Below are 17,438 nucleotides of genomic sequence, written 5' to 3' on the forward strand. Positions count from 1 at the left end.
AGGAGAAGCTGCCATTAGCCGCCGCCATTTTGTCCTCCTGCTGCCGGGCCTGCCTGCCCCTCCCCCTCCGGTACCTCTACCCCGGGACCCGCACCTCCTGCCCTTCATTCAGGGTCCACAGTCTTTTCCTACCCACCCACCGTTTTGGCTTCATGAGGCGACCCCTGCTCCTGGGACCGTAATTCCCCAACCACTACTGCGCTCTTGGCTCTTCACCCCCATCTGTGGGCCCCCTCCCCCGTTGCCGCCTTAGGGTGGGCCGCGCCCGACGGGTCTCCTCTTGGAGGGTCTCTCCTCCATATTGAACTCCCTCCCAGCGCTGTGGTTCCCTCTTCTTGATGCCCCTGTTCGCGTCGAGTCACTCCCACCCTGGAATCCTTTCTATCCAGCATCTTTGCTTTCTACATTCCTCGGTCGTGTTCTCTGCGTTTTTGTGTGTTGTTTTTTTTTCCTATTCTCTGCCCCCTTCTTTCTCCCCCATTCCCCTTTTTCTTCTTGGGTCTCTTGACACTGCCCTCTTTTTTTCTGCTGCACATTCTTTGCTATTCTTCCATATATTTTCCACCTGCTTCCATATTTTCTTTTACTAGTTTGTTCACTCCATGACTCTTCTTGTTTTCCTTCGTATATTTATCCTCACAGATTGACCTCGTTGAACACCTACAAAGTAACCCCGTCCCCTTATTTCTAGCCTCTCATAAAGTTCTCTTTCCCCAGTTTTGACTTTCATCCTGGGCCTGTCTGGATTTCCTTGATTTCTTCCCACCACCTCTCATCTCTTTCCTTTACGCTGTTCCCATCCATAAACAAATGCCTGGTCACTCAAAAATGGACTGTTAGAGTTTGGCCTGTTGGGGGAGCAGGAGGTATTAGAGAAGGAAATGACTGCTGATGGACATTTTTAATTGGAATAGGAAAACGAAGTTGGCCCTGGCCTTGGCCCTCTGGTGTCTGGCCCGTGGTTATAGGGTGCTCTCAAGGTGGCTCCATAATGCTTTGTTTTTCTCAGTTCTACATCTGGTAAACCAGAGCCCACCAGTATTTCATGTGGAGGCGATTTTTTTCCAGGAGCCAATATGGAAGCAAGTTTAGGAAAAGGTGGGGGTATTTCAAATACTTGCGGTTCTGTAGCCTGGGAGTATGTAAAGTCTCAGTTTTCCATGAGGATTTCTCTAACACCATCCCCCAGTCTGGCTGAGCAAGCTCATAAAATCCTTAAACTCTCAGCATACCTTCCTGCACACCTCCCCAGATGGGACACGAGGCTTCTGGGGCTGAAACCTGGGGTACAGGGCCCCTGGGCATGATGAGGGAGCTGGTGTCCAATAAGAAGTCCTTGTGTGATGGAATTGTATGCCTCTTCCTGGATTTCTCTGGGGCTTGGACTTGCTTACCCCATTTTATTGTAAATCGGGGGTGGTTTTGGTGGAGACAGATTGTTTCTGGTGGAGATAATGAAGAGGCTGCTATCTTGTGTACACTGCCCCAGAGGGCGGAGTGTTTATAGTAGAGGAATAACTGGATTTTTATTTGAATTTCCTGGCAAAGGTATCTGGGGAAAGGAGGGAACATTTGGCATTAGGGCTCTGTGGAAGCTAGAGACTAGAGAGTTTACATAGGCTGGAGGAAAAGGCACCAGAGGGCTACATATCTGGGTTTCTAATAAGAACGAAAGAAAGCTTTTAGGCTTCTGTTATAGACGTAAAGGGGGTGGAGACTGAGTCACTTGCTGTCTGGCCCACAGGCTCCGGCACGTTTTGGGGGAGGTGCCTGCAGGACCCAACATACTCAATGAGCTTCCAGCGCAATGTCCGATCGCTCGGGGCCGACTGCCAAGGGGAAGGATGGAAAGAAGTATTCCTCGCTCAACCTGTTTGATACATATAAGGGCAAGTCCTTAGAGATCCAGAAACCCGCTGGTGAGGGTCCTGCAAAGATGCTTCTAATGGTTGGAAGCTGGGAAGCATGGGTTGTACATCTCAGAGCTCTTTGAAGGGAAATGGCTGTAGTACAGATATCAAAAGACCAGAGGACGCTGGAGATTTCCTGCCTTTACCTTGGGTCGTTTAGGGGGAGTGTTAGACTCTGGGTGAACAAGAGTTATCCTCCTACAAAGGCGTGTCTGTTGTTCCCTGTCTTTGGACACGTAAGAGTTGGAGGCAAAGAAATGTGGACATGGAGAAATCTGGGACCAGCTTGCTCCCTGCAGGCCTAAGATCAACCATCCCACATAAAGCACTGAAAGTTATATATCTCAGCCTTCCTGGTAGGTGTTTCAGAGATTATCAAGGGCAGAGGAAGGGTTGGCTTCTAAGAGAAGTTTGCAGGAAGCAGGTAATAAGACATTGTGGATGTATAGATAGGGCCTAAAATGGCAGGCTGTCAGATTTCCCATGTGAAGCATTTTTTATCCTCTCTTCATTTTTTTCTTCAGTTGCCCCTCGCCATGGCCTGCAGAGTCTTGGGAAAGTTGCCATTGCTCGGCGTATGCCACCCCCAGCCAACCTTCCAAGCCTGAAAGCCGAGAACAAAGGCAATGACCCCAATGTCTCACTAGTGCCGAAAGACGGAACAGGATGGGCAAGCAAACAGGAGCAGTCCGACCCCAAGAGGTAGACAAAGGCTTGGAGGACCTAGAGTGATGAGTATTTTAACTTTGAACTTCAGGAGAATTGGGGCTTGGTCTAGCCCAGCCATGCAAAAGCCAAAGAAGGAGACACTTTTCCTCCCTATTCCTGTTAGATGATTAAGGAACGTTACTGGCCGGGCTCGGTGGCTCAGCCTGTAATCCCAGTGCTTTGGGAGGCTGAGGTGAGTGGATTGCCTGAGCCCACAGGTTCGAGACCCGCCTGGGCAACTTGGCGAGACCTCATATCTACAATAAATCAAAAATTAGCCGGGTGTGGTAGCGCGCGCCTGTAGTTCCAGCTACTTGGAAGACTGAGGCAGAAGAATCCCCGGAGCCCAGCAGGTCGAGGCTGCGGTGGCCGGGAGCGGCCACTGCACTCCAATCTGGGTGACAGAGTGAGACTCCAACTCAAAGAAAAAAAAAGGAACGTTACTTTAGCTTTTTGTCAGATGGAGAGAAAGCATGAAGAAACAGCCTATGCTGGCTGAGAAAAAGTATTTTGTCCTAATATTTGTAACTGGTAGTGATGAGCCTGATTTCACTCCTTAACTCTCCACCTATTGGAGGAGTGGGAGAGGCATCTCAGGCCTGGATAACCTTCCCATTCTTCTGTTTCCTCAGTTCCGATGCCTCAACAGCTCAGCCGCCGGAATCGCAGCCACTGCCGGCTTCACAGACGCCTGCCTCCAACCAGCCGAAACGACCCCCAGCAGCCCCCGAGGTACCTGGAGAATTGGAGGGGCGGAGAAAAGAATGGCTCATAGCTGCCCCACCCACATCACTATTTATCATCTCTCTGCTTCCCCAGAACACTCCTTCGGTTCCAAGCGGGGTAAAGTCCTGGGCACAAGCCAGCGTCACCCATGGAGCACATGGAGATGGTGAGTGCACGGCTGTTGGGGAAACTGTCTAGGCACGATGAGAGGCAGGAACCCTGACTGTACCTTTGGTCCCCTTTGGCTAAACTTGGATCACCTATATTCAGTTTCATGTGGTACATGAGAAAGTTTGAATCTCAGTCTGGGCGCAGTGGCTCAAGCCTGTAATCCCAGCACTTTGGGAGGCTGAGGCGAGAGGATTACCTGAGTCCAGGGGTTCGAGACCAGCCCGGGCAACTTGGTGAGACCTCGTCTCCTGAAGGATCAAAAAAAAGAAATTAGCCAGGCATGGTGGCACACACCTATAGTTCCAGCTACTTGGAGGCTGAGGCAGAAGGATTGCCTGAGCCCAGCAGGTAGAGGCTGCAGTGGATGTGAGTGTGCCACTGCACTCCAGCCTAGGTGATAGCGAGACTCTTGACTCAAAAAAAGAGAGAGAAAGAGAAAGTTTGAATCTCCATCTTACAGAGAGGGGTCCCAGAACTGACCTTGCTTCTTGAGGAATGAGCACCTGTTCCATAGAGGTATGATTAAAGGTAGAAATGATCTGGCACCTGTCAGAGCTTTCCACTTTATTTTTTTTTTTTTTGAGTTGGAATCTCACTCACTCTGTCACCCAGACTGGAGTGCAGTGACTACTCCCGGCCACTGCAGCCTCAACCTACTGGACTCCAGCAATCCTTCCACCTCAACCTTCCAAGTAGCTGTAACTACAGGCGCACGCTACCATGCCCGGCTAATTTTTGATTTATTGTAAAGATGAGGTCTCACCAAGTTGCCCGGGCGGGTCTCGATCCCACGGACTCAGGCAATCCACTCACCTCAGCCTCCCAAAGCGTGGGATTACAGGCTGAGCCACCGAGCCCAGCAACGCTTTCCACTTTTATGGTGCATCCTCAGTAAATGTTCTGTCTTTTGTTCTTCATCCCCACCTCAACAGGTGGAAGGGCATCAAACCTACTGTCGCGATTCTCTCGAGAGGAATTTCCGACCCTGCAGGCGGCTGGCGACCAGGACAAGGCTGCCAAGGAAAGGGAGTCTGCCGAACAGTCGTCTGGGCCCGGACCAAACCTCCGCCCCCAAAGTGAGTGACTGCCTTTTGGCTGGACCTTACCTATTCCATCTCAGAGCTAAGTGCTGACTTATTCACCTTCCTCCTCATCATTTTCAGCTATGTTCACTTGCCCCTGAATCATTGATACCGACCTCTGCCTTTTCCAAAATACAGATTCTGCAACTTGGAGGGATGGAGGTGGGCGTGGCCCTGATGAGCTGGAGGGCCCGGACTCCAAACTTCATCATGGTCATGATCCCCGGGGGGGGCTGCAGCCTTCAGGCCCACCCCAGTTCCCTCCATACCGCGGAATGATGCCGCCCTTCGTGAGTTTGGATATCTTATTTTGGAATGATTATGCTGGATGCTGCAGAGTTAGGAGTCATGACCTAGTCTTTGGATGGGACAGCTGGAATACTAGAGACCTTTGAGATAGAGGAGGGGTGGGAGGATGATAATGGGTTTAAGGAGCTGGCAGATTACTTGACTGTTCCTCTGAGCAGCTACTGTTGGGCCCTTTTGCAGATGTATCCCCCGTATCTCCCATTCCCTCCACCCTATGGACCCCAGGGGCCTTACCGATACCCCACTCCTGATGGGCCCAGGTAAGCAATCCAGGTCTGGGTTTGTGGTTGGGAGCAGGGGAAGCCTATTGGGGGGAGGAGATGGTTTTCTAGGCAGGAGCCTCAGTCTTCTATTTGGTTATATAACATTATATTTTTTATCTTCTCTCTCATTTTTTCTATACACAGCCGTTTCCCCCGCATGGCGGGTACCCGGGGCTCAGGGCCACCAATGCGCCTTGTAGAGCCTGTGGGTAGGCCTTCCATACTTAAAGAGGATAATCTCAAAGAGTTTGATCAATTGGACCAGGAGAATGATGATGGTTGGGCAGGTAAGTGGATATTAGAGGTCAAGTATTTGGATCTTAAAAGGCAAAATCTGATGAGGGAAAACATGGGATCGTATGGGAGAAAAGCAGGCATTGAAGAGTAGGGGAAGTGGGTGTAATGGCTCAATCATGTAATCTCAGCACTCTGGTAGGCTAAGGCAGGAGGGTCACTTGAAGTCAGGAGTTTTTAGCTTGATCAATATAATGAGACCCTGTCTCTTCCTTCAATTAATAATCCAAAAAAATTTAGTCAGGTGTGGTGGCTTGTGCCTATAGTCCTAGCTACGTGGAAGGCTGAGGTGGGAGGATCACTTAAGCCAATGTGTTGAAGGTTACAGTGAGCTATGATTATGCCACTGCACTGGGTAGCAGAGTGAGACCCTGTCTCTTGAGGGGGAAGCAGGGGAAGGGTGGTAGATAAATGGAGGAAAACCAAGTCCTGGTAAAGTACTGAGAGGACTGAGAATGACAAGACTCTTAACTGGTGAATCTAAACTTCAGGAGGAGGAGGAGGTTGACATTGGTAGTACATCCCACTTCGTGTCCTAGGAAGATACATATGATTAGAGAGCAGAATGCTTGGGTTACTGCTATTCACTTTTTCCTCAGGGGCCCATGAAGAGGTTGACTACACTGAAAAGCTCAAATTCAGCGATGAAGAAGATGGGCGAGACTCTGATGAGGAGGGAGCTGAGGGCCAGTGAGTTAGGGCCATCAGGGGAGAGGAGGGGACTTGGTTATTCTCATAGTAATACACTTTTAAGAGGAGCTGGGTTGCAGCCGATTTTAATTCAACTGTTGATCTGCTCACAGCAAGGATTCCCAATCAGCTGCTGGTGAGGAACGGCCCCCTGAAGCAGATGGCAGAAAGGGCAACTCCCCTGGCAGCGAACCGCCCCCTCCCAAGACGGCCTGGGCAGAGACCTCTCGGCCTCCAGAGACAGAGCCGGGGCCTCCTGCCCCAAAGCCTCCCCCACCCCCACCTCACCGGGGCCCCACCGGGAACTGGGGCCCTCCTGGGGACTACCCAGTGAGTGTCTACAATGAGGGATTGAGAGGGTCAGTTGTGGGAGATTAGTGTTAGCTGGGTAATTGAAACAGTTGTAATAGAGGAAATTGGAGAGAGGGCTGAAAATAGACTACATGAAGTGCAAAACTGCAGAGCATCTCTAGAAAGCTTAGGAACATCCTTGGTGTTAGGGGAGTCTGTGTAAGAAGTGAGAGACATTGGGGTGCTAGTGATAAAGAACAACCAGGCTTGGGTGTTTGCATTTCAGAATGAGAGAGGGAACAGAGAAATAAAGAGACTAGGATGACTGGGTGTGCAGTAGCATGCACTTCTAGTCTTAGCTACTTGGGAGGCTGAAGCAGGAAGATTGCTTGAGTCCAGCAATTTGAGACCAGCCTGGGCAACATAGCAAGGCTCTGTAAAAACAAAAAAAACCACCTAGAGAAGTCATCCCCGAGGCCTGGTCTTTGCATCCTGCAGCCTAGAGACGGTCTGTGAAAGAGATGGTAGAAAGCATAATGCCTGACACTCCTGCCCCTGCTGGGTCTGCCCATTGACAGGATCGTGGGGGCCCTCCCTGCAAACCCCCAGCACCTGAAGATGAGGACGAGGCATGGCGGCAGCGTCGAAAGCAGTCTTCATCTGAGATTTCCCTGGCAGTGGAGCGGGCCCGGCGACGGCGAGAAGAGGAAGAGCGGCGCATGCAGGAAGAGCGCCGGGCAGCCTGTGCTGAGAAGCTCAAGCGGCTGGATGAAAAGTTTGGGGCACCTGACAAGCGGCTCAAAGCAGAGCCTGCTGTCCCACCTGCTGTCCCTCCTGCCCCAGCTCCACCACCTGCAGTCCCTAAAGAGCTCCCCACACCTCCAGCTCCTCCACCGGCGGCAGCAGCCCCAACACCAGAGAAAGAACCTGAAGAGCCAGCACAGGCCCCTCCTGCCCAATCCACTCCCACTTCAGGTGTGGCTCCAGCTCCCACTGTGGTGAGTGGTGGTGGCAGTACCAGTAGCACCAGCAGTGGCAGCTTCGAAGCCAGCCCAGGTATGGAGATGGGGATAGCTACTACCAGGTGTCAGATCTCTGCTTGGCTTGAAGGTGCAGGGTGGTAAGGCTGGGAGTAAATGAAGAAAGCAGTTGTTTTGGTTTATTGGACTATCAGTGGTGGTAGGAGCAGAGTCCCATCATTTGTGTGGGCATCTGAAAGAGAAAAGATTTTATCTGAATTCCTGAGTAAGTTGTGATCTAAAACCATTTTTTTATAAAGGAAGACTGAAGAAAATATCTATTATTTTGGTGGTTTTTATAAAAAGTTAATGCTGCCACCATAGATTCCAGAGAGGCCATGAGTGTTTTTATGGGTCTTAAGTGGGATGGGTTTCAGTAGAATAGGTGTTGAATAAAGTACCTCAGTCTTAAGAGAAGGGAGTAATAGAGGTGAGTGCTGACATTCCTGGGGTGTTCATGTAGTATCTGTTGGTGGACTAGAGTACTCTGATTTTTGTTTTTTCTTCAATGCAGTGGAACCGCAACTGCCCTCAAAAGAGGGTCCTGAACCACCAGAAGAGATTCCTCCTCCTACTACACCCCCAGCTCCCAAGGTGGAACCCAAAGGTGATGGGATTGGTCCCACCCGGCAGCCCCCTAGTCAGGGCTTAGGCTACCCCAAATATCAGAAGTCATTGCCTCCTCGTTTCCAGCGGCAGCAGCAGGTAAAATCAATCTCCATCTTGGGGCTACTTTTCTTTCTGGCTTCAATATTTTATCCAAAAGTTGCCTTCTGGTTCTTCTGCCTCTTTGTCCAGTTGTCATTGTGTCATCTAGGTTTTTTCTTTGCAAATTTCTCTGTGTGTTTTGAACCTCATTTATCCTGTCTTGTCTTTCTTCCCCCAGGAGCAGCTCCTGAAGCAGCAGCAACAGCAGCAGTGGCAGCAGCATCAGCAGGGCTCTGCCCCTCCTGCCCCAGTGCCCCCATCACCACCACAGCCTGTGACCCTAGGGGCTGTGCCAGCTCCACAGGCTCCGCCACCACCCCCCAAGGCCCTGTACCCAGGTGCTCTGGGCCGACCCCCGCCCATGCCCCCAATGAACTTTGATCCTCGCTGGATGATGATTCCTCCTTATGTGGATCCCAGGCTCCTCCAGGGCCGGCCCCCTCTAGACTTCTACCCTCCTGGTGTGCATCCCTCTGGTAAGAGACCATGGGAGGGATAGGGAGTAGGGAGTCCCTCAGTCCTGAGAGCTTGGATATTAGGAACTTAACGTATCCTGATGTAACAGTTTTATTGGTGAAGAGGGAAAGTGTATGCTGGCACTGCTGAGATAGCTCTGTTGTAAGAATAGGCTTGGGGAAGAAAGAAACAGTGGTCCCTTATTGGCCAGCATTTATTTGGAGTGAGTTCTTTCCATAAGAAAGCTGAGTGGATAACTTTAACAAGAGCAGGCAAGGCTCAGACCTACTGAGAACAAGGGATGGAGGAGCTAACTTCATAGGACTAGATTGGGGAGATGATTTTTGGGTTGGCTGGGGATCCTTTGATATGAAATGGGTTATTTTTTGTTCTTTTGTTTGTTTAGGTCTAGTTCCCCGGGAGCGCTCAGACAGTGGGGGGTCAAGCTCAGAGCCATTTGACCGTCATGCACCCCCCCTTTTACGGGAACGGGGTACCCCACCAGTGGATCCAAAGTTGGCCTGGGTAGGAGATGTCTTTGCTACCACACCCACTGACCCCCGCCCACTTACCTCACCATTGCGCCAGGCTGCAGATGAGGATGACAAGGGGATGAGGTGAGTCTTGGTCGTTGAAAGTGGTGAGTTGCTGCTGAGTGCGGTGGCTCATGCCTGTAATCCTAGCACCTTGGGAGGCTGAGGCGAGATGATTACCTGAGCTCAGGAGTTCAAGACAAGCCTGAGCAGCACAGTGAGACCTTGTCTCTACAATAAATCAAAAAAACAAAAAACAAAAAAATGTGGCGACGCACACCTGTGGTTCCAGCTACTTGGAAGGCTGAGGTGTAAGGATCACCTGAACCTAGCAGGTCAAGGCTGTGAGGGTGCCACTGCCCTCTAGCCTGGGCGACAGAGTGAGACTCCAACTCCAAAAAAAAGTGGTGAGTTCCTAACGAAGGCATACAGGCCTAGGAGAAAGATACTTTGAATTAGTGGCAAGATGATAGGGATGAACAACAGATGAGAGTCTAGGTCATTAATACAGTGTTATTTCCCACCTGATTTTCCTTGTCCTGAGATACTTATTTCCATTCTTTTCTGTCTCCCTCTTCAGGAGCGAGACTCCTCCAGTACCTCCCCCACCACCCTATCTGGCCAGTTATCCAGGCTTTCCCGAGAATGGAGCCCCTGGGCCCCCAATCTCTCGCTTCCCTCTGGAGGAACCAGCTGCCCCAGGGCCCCGTCCACTCCCTTGGCCCCCAGGCAGTGATGAAGCAGCCAAGGTACAAGCTCCACCACCGAAGAAGGAGCCCCCCAAGGAGGAGACTGCACAGCTGACAGGGCCAGAAGCAGGCCGAAAGCCTACCCGTGGAGTTGGAAGTGGAGGCCAAGGCCCCCCACCACCACGCAGAGAGAGTCGCACAGAGACTCGCTGGGGCCCTCGCCCAGGCAGCAGTCGTCGTGGAATCCCTCCAGAGGATTCGGGGGCCCCTCCCCGCCGGGCTGGGCCTATAAAGAAACCCCCACCACCTACAAAAGTTGAAGAGCTGCCTCCCAAGCCCCTGGAACAGGGCGATGAAACCACCAAAGTCCCAAAGCCAGATGCACTCAAGACAGCCAAGGGAAAGCTAGGGGGCCTTAAGGAAGCTCCACTCAGTGGAAATCTTTCCCCTGCTCCAAGGCTTCGGAGAGACTATTCCTATGAAAGAATGGGTCCTACTTCTTGCCGGGGTCGTGGCCGAGGCGAATATTTTGCCAGAGGGAGGGGTTTTCGGGGGACCTACGGGGGACGGGGACGGGGAGCCCGAAGCCGAGAATTTCGCAGTTACCGAGAGTTCCGGGGAGATGATGGGCGTGGAGGTGGGGCAGGAGTACCAAATCATCCTCCTGCTCCCCGAGGCCGCACTGCCAGTGAGACACGAAGTGAGGGTTCAGAGTATGAAGAAATCCCCAAGCGGCGCCGGCAGCGTGGCTCAGAAACAGGCAGCGAGACCCATGAGAGTGATCTGGCTCCCTCAGACAAGGAGGCCCCCCCTCCCAAAGAGGGAGTACTCACCCAGGTCCCTCTTGCTCAGCCATTACCAGTAGCCCCACCCTCACCAGCTCCAGCCCGCTTCTCCACTGCCCGGGGTGGGCGAGTCTTTACTCCCAGAGGGGTGCCGTCACGCCGGGGTAGAGGTGGAGGGAGGCCGCCACCTCCTGTTTGCCCAGGCTGGAGCCCCCCAAATAAGTCCTTGGCTCCCAAGAAACCTCCCACTGGCCCTTTGCCACCAAGTAAGGAGCCTTTGAAAGAGAAGTTGATCCCTGGTCCTCTGTCACCCATAGCCCGTGGGGGCAGCAGTGGAGGTAGTGGCATAGGCATGGGTATGGAAGATGGGGAGCGACCCCGAAGGAGGCGACATGGGAGGGCTCAGCAGCAGGACAAACCGCCTCGATTCCGGAGGCTGAAACAGGAACGAGAGAATGCTGCCAGAGGGGCTGAGAGCAAGGCTTCTTTAGCCCTTCCATCCTCCACTCCTGGACCAGAGGAGGTTCTCACAACAGTCACAGTGCCCCCACCACCTCGCCGGGCAGCTGCCAAGTCTCCTGATCTGTCAAACCAGAACTCAGACCAAGCCAATGAGGAATGGGAGACTGCATCAGAGAGCAGTGACTTTGCCAGTGAGCGCCGGGGAGACAAAGAGGCTCCTCCTCCAGCTCTGCTGACCCCCAAAGCTGGGGGCACTCCTGGGGGCAGTGGAGGTGGAGCTGGACCAAGCATTTCAACCATGTCCCGTGGAGATCTGAGCCAGAGAGCCAAGGATTTGAGTAAGAGGAGTTTCTCAAGTCAGCGGCCTGGCATGGAACGGCAGAACCGGCGCCCAGGCCCAGGGGGCAAGGCTGGTGGTGGTGGCAGCAGTGGAGGTGGCAGTGGGGGTCCTGGGGGAAGGACTGGGCCAGGACGAGGGGACAAGAGGAGCTGGCCCTCTCCCAAGAACCGAAGGTGAGTAGGGATAAACTTTATTCCAAAGTTTTAAAAATTTAATAGTTTGGAAAGTTGGTGAGACTTGGTACAATAAATCAAAAAATTAGCCAGACATGGTGGTATGCACCTATATACTGAGGTGGAAGGATTACCTGAACCCTGCAGGTTGAGGCTGCAGTGACTGTGAGTGTGCTACTGCAGTCCATCTTGGGTGACAGAGTGAGACACCAACTCAAAAAAAAAAGTTTGGGTAGGGAGGAGACCTTGAGGGAAAGGTGAGTTTAGGTTTGTCACCTGAGGGGACATGGACTCACTGGAAAAGCATTAGGATTTTCGTGTCTAGGCAAGGGAACTGGAAAGCAATTGATGGGTGAGAGGAATACCCATATGTTCTTTGCTTTTTACATATCTGTACACATAGAAACCCTTAGAAGGGCTCAAAAACATCTGGATTTTAGTAGGGGAAAAAGGGTGTAAGGGGAGAGGTGTTGGAAAACAGATACTTGACATGTAGGGAAAGTAATGATTTAGTAAATACTAGAGCTGATAATTTTGTTTTCTCCAGCCGTCCTCCCGAGGAGCGTCCCCCAGGGCTTCCCTTGCCTCCCCCACCCCCCAGCAGTTCTGCTGTCTTCCGCCTGGACCAGGTTATCCACAGCAATCCTGCTGGCATCCAACAGGCTCTGGCCCAGCTTAGCAGCCGCCAAGGAAATGTGACTGCACCAGGGGGGCACCCAAGGCACAAGCCTGGGCCTCCCCACGCCCCTCAGGGCCCCTCTCTTAGGCCCCCAACCCGATACGAGCCTCAGAGGGCCAACAACAACAGCGTCACTTCTGGTAAGCTGGAGGGGTTATAGGTGGGAATATCTTCATCCCCAGGTGGGTGTCTGCAGGGAGTAAGGGTAGAAGCAGTAAGGAAGGAAAAGTTAGGGTCATTGATGAAGTGAGGCAGATGCTGACAGTTGGTTCTCTTTTTCCCAGACCCCCACTTTGAGGAGCCAGGGCCAGTGGTGAGAGGGGTGGGCGGAACTCCTCGGGATTCTGCTGGGGTTAATCCCTTCCCTGCCAAACGTCGAGAGCGGCCTCCCAGAAAACCGGAGCTGCTGCAGGAGGTAAGAGATAGGGTTTGAGGTTACTTTACTGGATTCTTACTCCTGAAGGTTACGTATTTCCCATTCTCTTAATTACTTTATTGTGTTTTTGCCTAAAATTCTCATTGCTAGTTATAGCTTGTCTTGTTCCTCCTACACTTCACTTTATCTCAGCTTCCTACATTTCCTAGTTCCACCTAAATAATGTTTTGCCTTTGGTCTTTCTTGTCTTCAGGAATCTTTGCCACCACCTCATAGCTCTGGATTCTTGGGCTCTAAGCCTGAGGGCCCAGGCCCTCAGGGAGAATCCAGAGATGCAGGCACAGAGGCCCTGACCCCTCACATCTGGAATCGTTTACATGCTGGTGAGTAAAGCTGAGTTAAAGGAAAGGACTCTGGTAGAGGGCTAGCATGAGATGGGCTTCAGAACTGTCTCTTCTCGTGGTCTCTCATGATTAGTACTCCCTTTTTCAGCCACTAGCCGAAAGAGTTATCAGCCTGGCTCCATGGAGCCCTGGATAGAGCCCCTGAGTCCTTTTGAGGATGTGGCTGTCACAGAGGTGAGTGAGAGTGGGTGGGAGTGTCTTGAGCTGGGATTTTGTTAAGCACTGACCATACTTTCCCCACCCACTCTGTGTTGAGTCTGGGTTTTTTACTCAGTTGTCTCCTTTCTGCAGTTTATCTGTCTATATTTGTGCATCAGTCAGGTACTGGGGTGCTTTCTACCCTGACTTAACTAGCTCCTTCTCCACTCCTCTCAGATGAGTCAGTCTGACAGTGGGGTGGACCTGAGTGGGGATTCTCAGGTGTCATCAGGTCCCTGCAGCCAGCGAAGTTCCCCTGATGGAGGACTCAAGGGGGCAGCAGAGGGACCCCTCAAGCGGCCCGGAGGCCCCTCACCTCTGAATGCTGTTCCTTGTGAGGGTCCGCCTGGCTCTGAACCCTCTGAACCTCCTAGGAGACGGCCACCTGCCCCCCACGATGGCGACAGAAAGGTAAAAGACTAAGAAAAGAGGAATGTTTCCAGGAACTGACTTTGGTTTTACTTTTGTCTGCTTTTTTCCTCTGTGTGTTCTGGGGATTTCCTGATTGGGCTTCCCTTTCCCTCCGCAAACCTCACTTTACTGTGTTCCCCAACCCAGGAGTTGCCCAGGGAGCAGCCTCTGCCTCCTGGCCCCATTGGCACAGAACGATCACAGCGTACAGACCGAGGCCCAGAGCCTGGCCCCCTTCAGCCATCCCATCGACCTGGCCCCACAGTTCAGTTTGGCACTAGTGAAAAGGTCTGCGTGGGCTGGATCTGGGTATCCTGGGTTGGGTGGAGAGAAAGGACAGGCCAGAGGTGGGACGTAGAGGATACATTTCTGAATCATGGAACAATCTCCCCTGTCTTGCAGTCACAGGACTCCGACTTATGCCTGGTGGTAGGAGACAGCTTAAAAACAGAGAACGAACTGATGGCATCAGTACCGGAGGTAAGTGGGAGTAAGAATTTAGTGGAAAGGCCTGAGATTTCTGAACACAGTTGCTGGGAGTGACCTGGGTTTCTAGGGTACCAGGCATCTCTCTTGACAAGGCCTCTTCTTCTCAGGCCATTCCTATATCCCGAGACTGGGAGCTGCTTCCCAGCGCTTCTGCCTCCACTGAGCCACAATCTAAGAACCTGAGTTCTGGACACTGTGGCCCAGAGCCCAGCTCTTCAGGCCAGCGCCTGTACCCTGAAGTCTTCTATGGCAGCCCTGGACCTCCCAGTTCTCAGGTGGGTCCCACTTCCCATTGCATGACCACTTCAGTAGATAATCATTCTTCTCCGTCTGTTGTATGGTCAAGTCTTTCAAAGTTGTATAGTTGTAAAATACTATTTTTTGTGTTCTGTTTTTCTCAACTTTTTTTTTTTTAAAGATGGGTACAATTCAGAGTTAGTTATATAAACGTTGATTATGCAGGGACCCTTGTTGATGAGGTATGCCCCTCCTCTAGCAGTTTTCCTCAATTGCCAATCTCACCCCACCCCACCCCCCCCACTCCCCAGCAGTTTCCCACTACTGCCAATCGCTTTCTTAACAGTATTGTGATGATTGTTCAAGGTCTGCTTATGAGTGAGAACATATGGTACTCTGTTCTATGTTTCTGTGATAGAATATTGAGTATGATTGACTTTTGAGTCCAGCCAAGTTGCTGCAAAGTCTCTATGTTTATCCTGTTTTTCTCAACTTTTTACTGCTGTGGGTGGGATGGGTGGTCTTGTCTTGGCCAGACAAACTAGAGCTGTTTCAGCTCTCTGCTCTCCTTTAGGTCTCTGGGGCAGCTATAGACTCTCAGTTACATCCAAACAATGGAGGCTTCCGCCCTGGGACACCCTCACTGCATCCTTACAGGTAAGACTACATGCCTCAGAAGGAAATGGAAGTATGTTTAAGGGAAAGACAAAATTGTAGGGCACCAAAGGCTGGTGGGCTTAAGGCGTTGCTCAGAGTAAAGGAGTAAATGACTCTGGCTTCCTAAAATATCTCCCTCCAATTTCTTTTCAGATCACAGCCTCTGTACCTACCCCCGGGCCCAGCCCCTCCCTCAGCATTGCTCTCAGGGGTAGCTCTCAAGGGCCAATTTGTGGATTTCTCCACACTGCAAGCAACAGAGCTGGGGAAGTTGCCGGCTGGAGGAGTTCTCTACCCTCCACCTTCCTTCCTCTACTCTCCAGCTTTCTGCCCCAGTCCTTTGCCTGACACACCCTTGCTTCAGGTAAGGGGCAGGTGTTGGGGTTCGGGAGATAGAGTGGGGAGAATGCTTTTGGGAGTGTTGACATATTTCTCCCCATTTCCCAATAGGTACGCCAGGATCTGCCATCCCCTTCGGATTTTTACTCTACTCCTCTGCAGCCTGGTGGCCAAAGCGGCTTTCTCCCTTCAGGGGCTCCTGCTCAGCAGGTATTTTTCCATCTCCCTTTCATTTGATTTCTCTGTACAGTCTCTGGCTTTTGTGTTGATTTTTCCCTGGTTCTCTGACATTCTTCCCTACCCCCAACACGTATACCTAAATTTCCTGTTACAGATGCTTCTACCCATGGTAGACTCACAGCTACCCATGGTGAACTTCGGCTCCCTGCCGCCAGCGCCGCCACCTGCCCCACCTCCCCTTTCTCTGTTACCTGTGGGCCCTGCTCTGCAGCCCCCCAGCCTGGCTGTGCGGCCCCCACCTGCTCCTGCTACTCGGGTGCTGCCTTCACCTGCCAGGCCCTTTCCCCCTAGTTTGGGGCGAGCAGAGGTAAGGTACAGGAACTGAGATGTGGGGGAACTCCGGGAGTTAGAGTAGAGTTTCGATGTTTCAAGACAGGAGGCTCGTGACTTTTTTTCCTTTCAGCTGCACCCAGTGGAACTAAAGCCGTTCCAGGATTATCGAAAACTGAGCAGCAACCTTGGGGGACCTGGATCATCACGTACCCCCCCAACTGGAAGGTAAAAGGAAATGCAATGCCGACTCCCAAAGAGCATTCTTTAGGACCAGGGGTGCAGGTCCTAGGGCTTAACTTAAAACACCCTTCTTCCCTTAGGTCATTTTCTGGCCTCAATTCCCGTCTCAAGGCCCCACCTTCCACCTACAGCGGAGTCTTCCGCACCCAGCGCATTGACCTTTACCAGCAGGTGAAGAAGAAACCCCCGTGGCCCTGAATTCAAGAGTTGCCACCTGAGTACTTGTTCTTCCATCCCCATCTCTCTGTGACCTTCCTCTGTGACTGTTTCACATGTGCCTGTCCCCTAGGCCTCCCCACCGGATACCCTGCGCTGGATGCCGAAGCCTTGGGAGCGGACAGGGCCCCCTTCTCGAGAAGGGCCTTCCCGACGCATAGAGGATCCTGGGTCCCGAGGGGACAAGGAGCCTGGGTTGCCCCCACCCCGCTGAGGAATTTCCTCTTGGCCCCCATCCCCCGGGGCTTGTATATAGATTATAAATATATAAGGGGGAAAGGGGTGGGTGAGGAGGAGTTGTGGGGCTGGAGCCTTGCTTCCCCTCCTTCCCCTTCCCCTGGTCCCCTATCCCTGGGGCCGTTTGTTAAAAAACAATAAAGGATTAAAAAAATATTTCCAAAATGATTTTGGGGATGGGTTGGTTGGTTGCATTGTTTTACAGCATGGTGCTGAGTGATCTGTGTAGTTTCAAGGAATGATTTACTTCAGCAGTCTGCTGTGACTAGTTCAGAACTTAACCATTGTGTTGGATCTTTAAATTGTGGGTTGGGGATTTGGGCTGGGCTCAACTGGGCAAATCTGCTTGTGCCAGTGGGCAGGGTCAGTTGCTTACCAGTCCAGCTGACATGCCAGTGTATGGCTTCCTCTGTGTCTGGGCCTTTGGGATGTGTAGCTCTATTGAATTGTCAACCAGTGTCTTTAACATGGACTCTCCAAGCAGGGTGTTGAGTCATCAGGCCTGTGATATGTCCCTGAGCCAGTGTTCCAAGAGGTCCAGGTGGTAGCTGCAAGGTTTATGACCTAGTGTTAGAATGTTCTGCCATGTTCTGTTGGTCCAGCACTAAACTAAAGGTGGGGGGACATCTGTCTCAAAGGGACTAGCATAAAATTTGCAGCCATGAGACATGGGTCCCTTATAATAAAAGGAAGTCCCTTTGTAGCTGTCATGGCTTCAGTATCTGAACATACTAGCAGTGGGCTCTTTGAACTGGACAGACCAGTCCCAGCATTGTCAAACTTAATTGGATTTCACATGGTAACACTGCGTGCCAGGTATGTTAAGGCTATTT

General features: G+C 51.8%; 1 protein-coding gene across 2 annotated transcripts; it reads left to right on the top strand.

Annotated features, from left to right (window-relative positions):
• The first annotated feature begins 1,705 nt into the window (after positions 1–1,705).
• Positions 1,706–16,763, top strand: PRRC2A (proline rich coiled-coil 2A). Of its 2 annotated transcripts, none has more exons than XM_008067691.1 (30): positions 1,706–1,919; positions 2,435–2,612; positions 3,251–3,350; positions 3,438–3,510; positions 4,448–4,591; positions 4,736–4,887; positions 5,087–5,166; positions 5,314–5,456; positions 6,063–6,153; positions 6,267–6,483; positions 7,023–7,500; positions 7,978–8,168; positions 8,350–8,647; positions 9,034–9,244; positions 9,741–11,609; positions 12,157–12,428; positions 12,573–12,703; positions 12,918–13,047; positions 13,157–13,242; positions 13,444–13,677; positions 13,825–13,965; positions 14,080–14,157; positions 14,274–14,441; positions 14,978–15,060; positions 15,214–15,424; positions 15,511–15,609; positions 15,734–15,946; positions 16,043–16,137; positions 16,233–16,323; positions 16,442–16,763. In XM_008067691.1, exons 1-30 carry the CDS (start codon positions 1,808–1,810, stop codon positions 16,580–16,582), a joined length of 6,510 nt encoding a protein of 2,169 aa, XP_008065882.1. In that variant the 5' UTR covers positions 1,706–1,807; the 3' UTR covers positions 16,583–16,763. The 2 variants fall into 2 exon arrangements, with proteins under 2 accessions (XP_008065882.1, XP_021573104.1); XM_021717429.1 differs by having other exon boundaries at positions 1,714–1,919; positions 14,086–14,157; positions 16,442–16,759.
• The last annotated feature ends 675 nt before the right edge of the window (positions 16,764–17,438 follow it).

Source organism: Carlito syrichta, unplaced genomic scaffold, assembly GCF_000164805.1.
Source record: "Carlito syrichta isolate Samal-C Ts95f unplaced genomic scaffold, Tarsius_syrichta-2.0.1 Scaffold309736, whole genome shotgun sequence".
Lineage (NCBI taxonomy): Eukaryota > Metazoa > Chordata > Mammalia > Primates > Tarsiidae > Carlito > Carlito syrichta.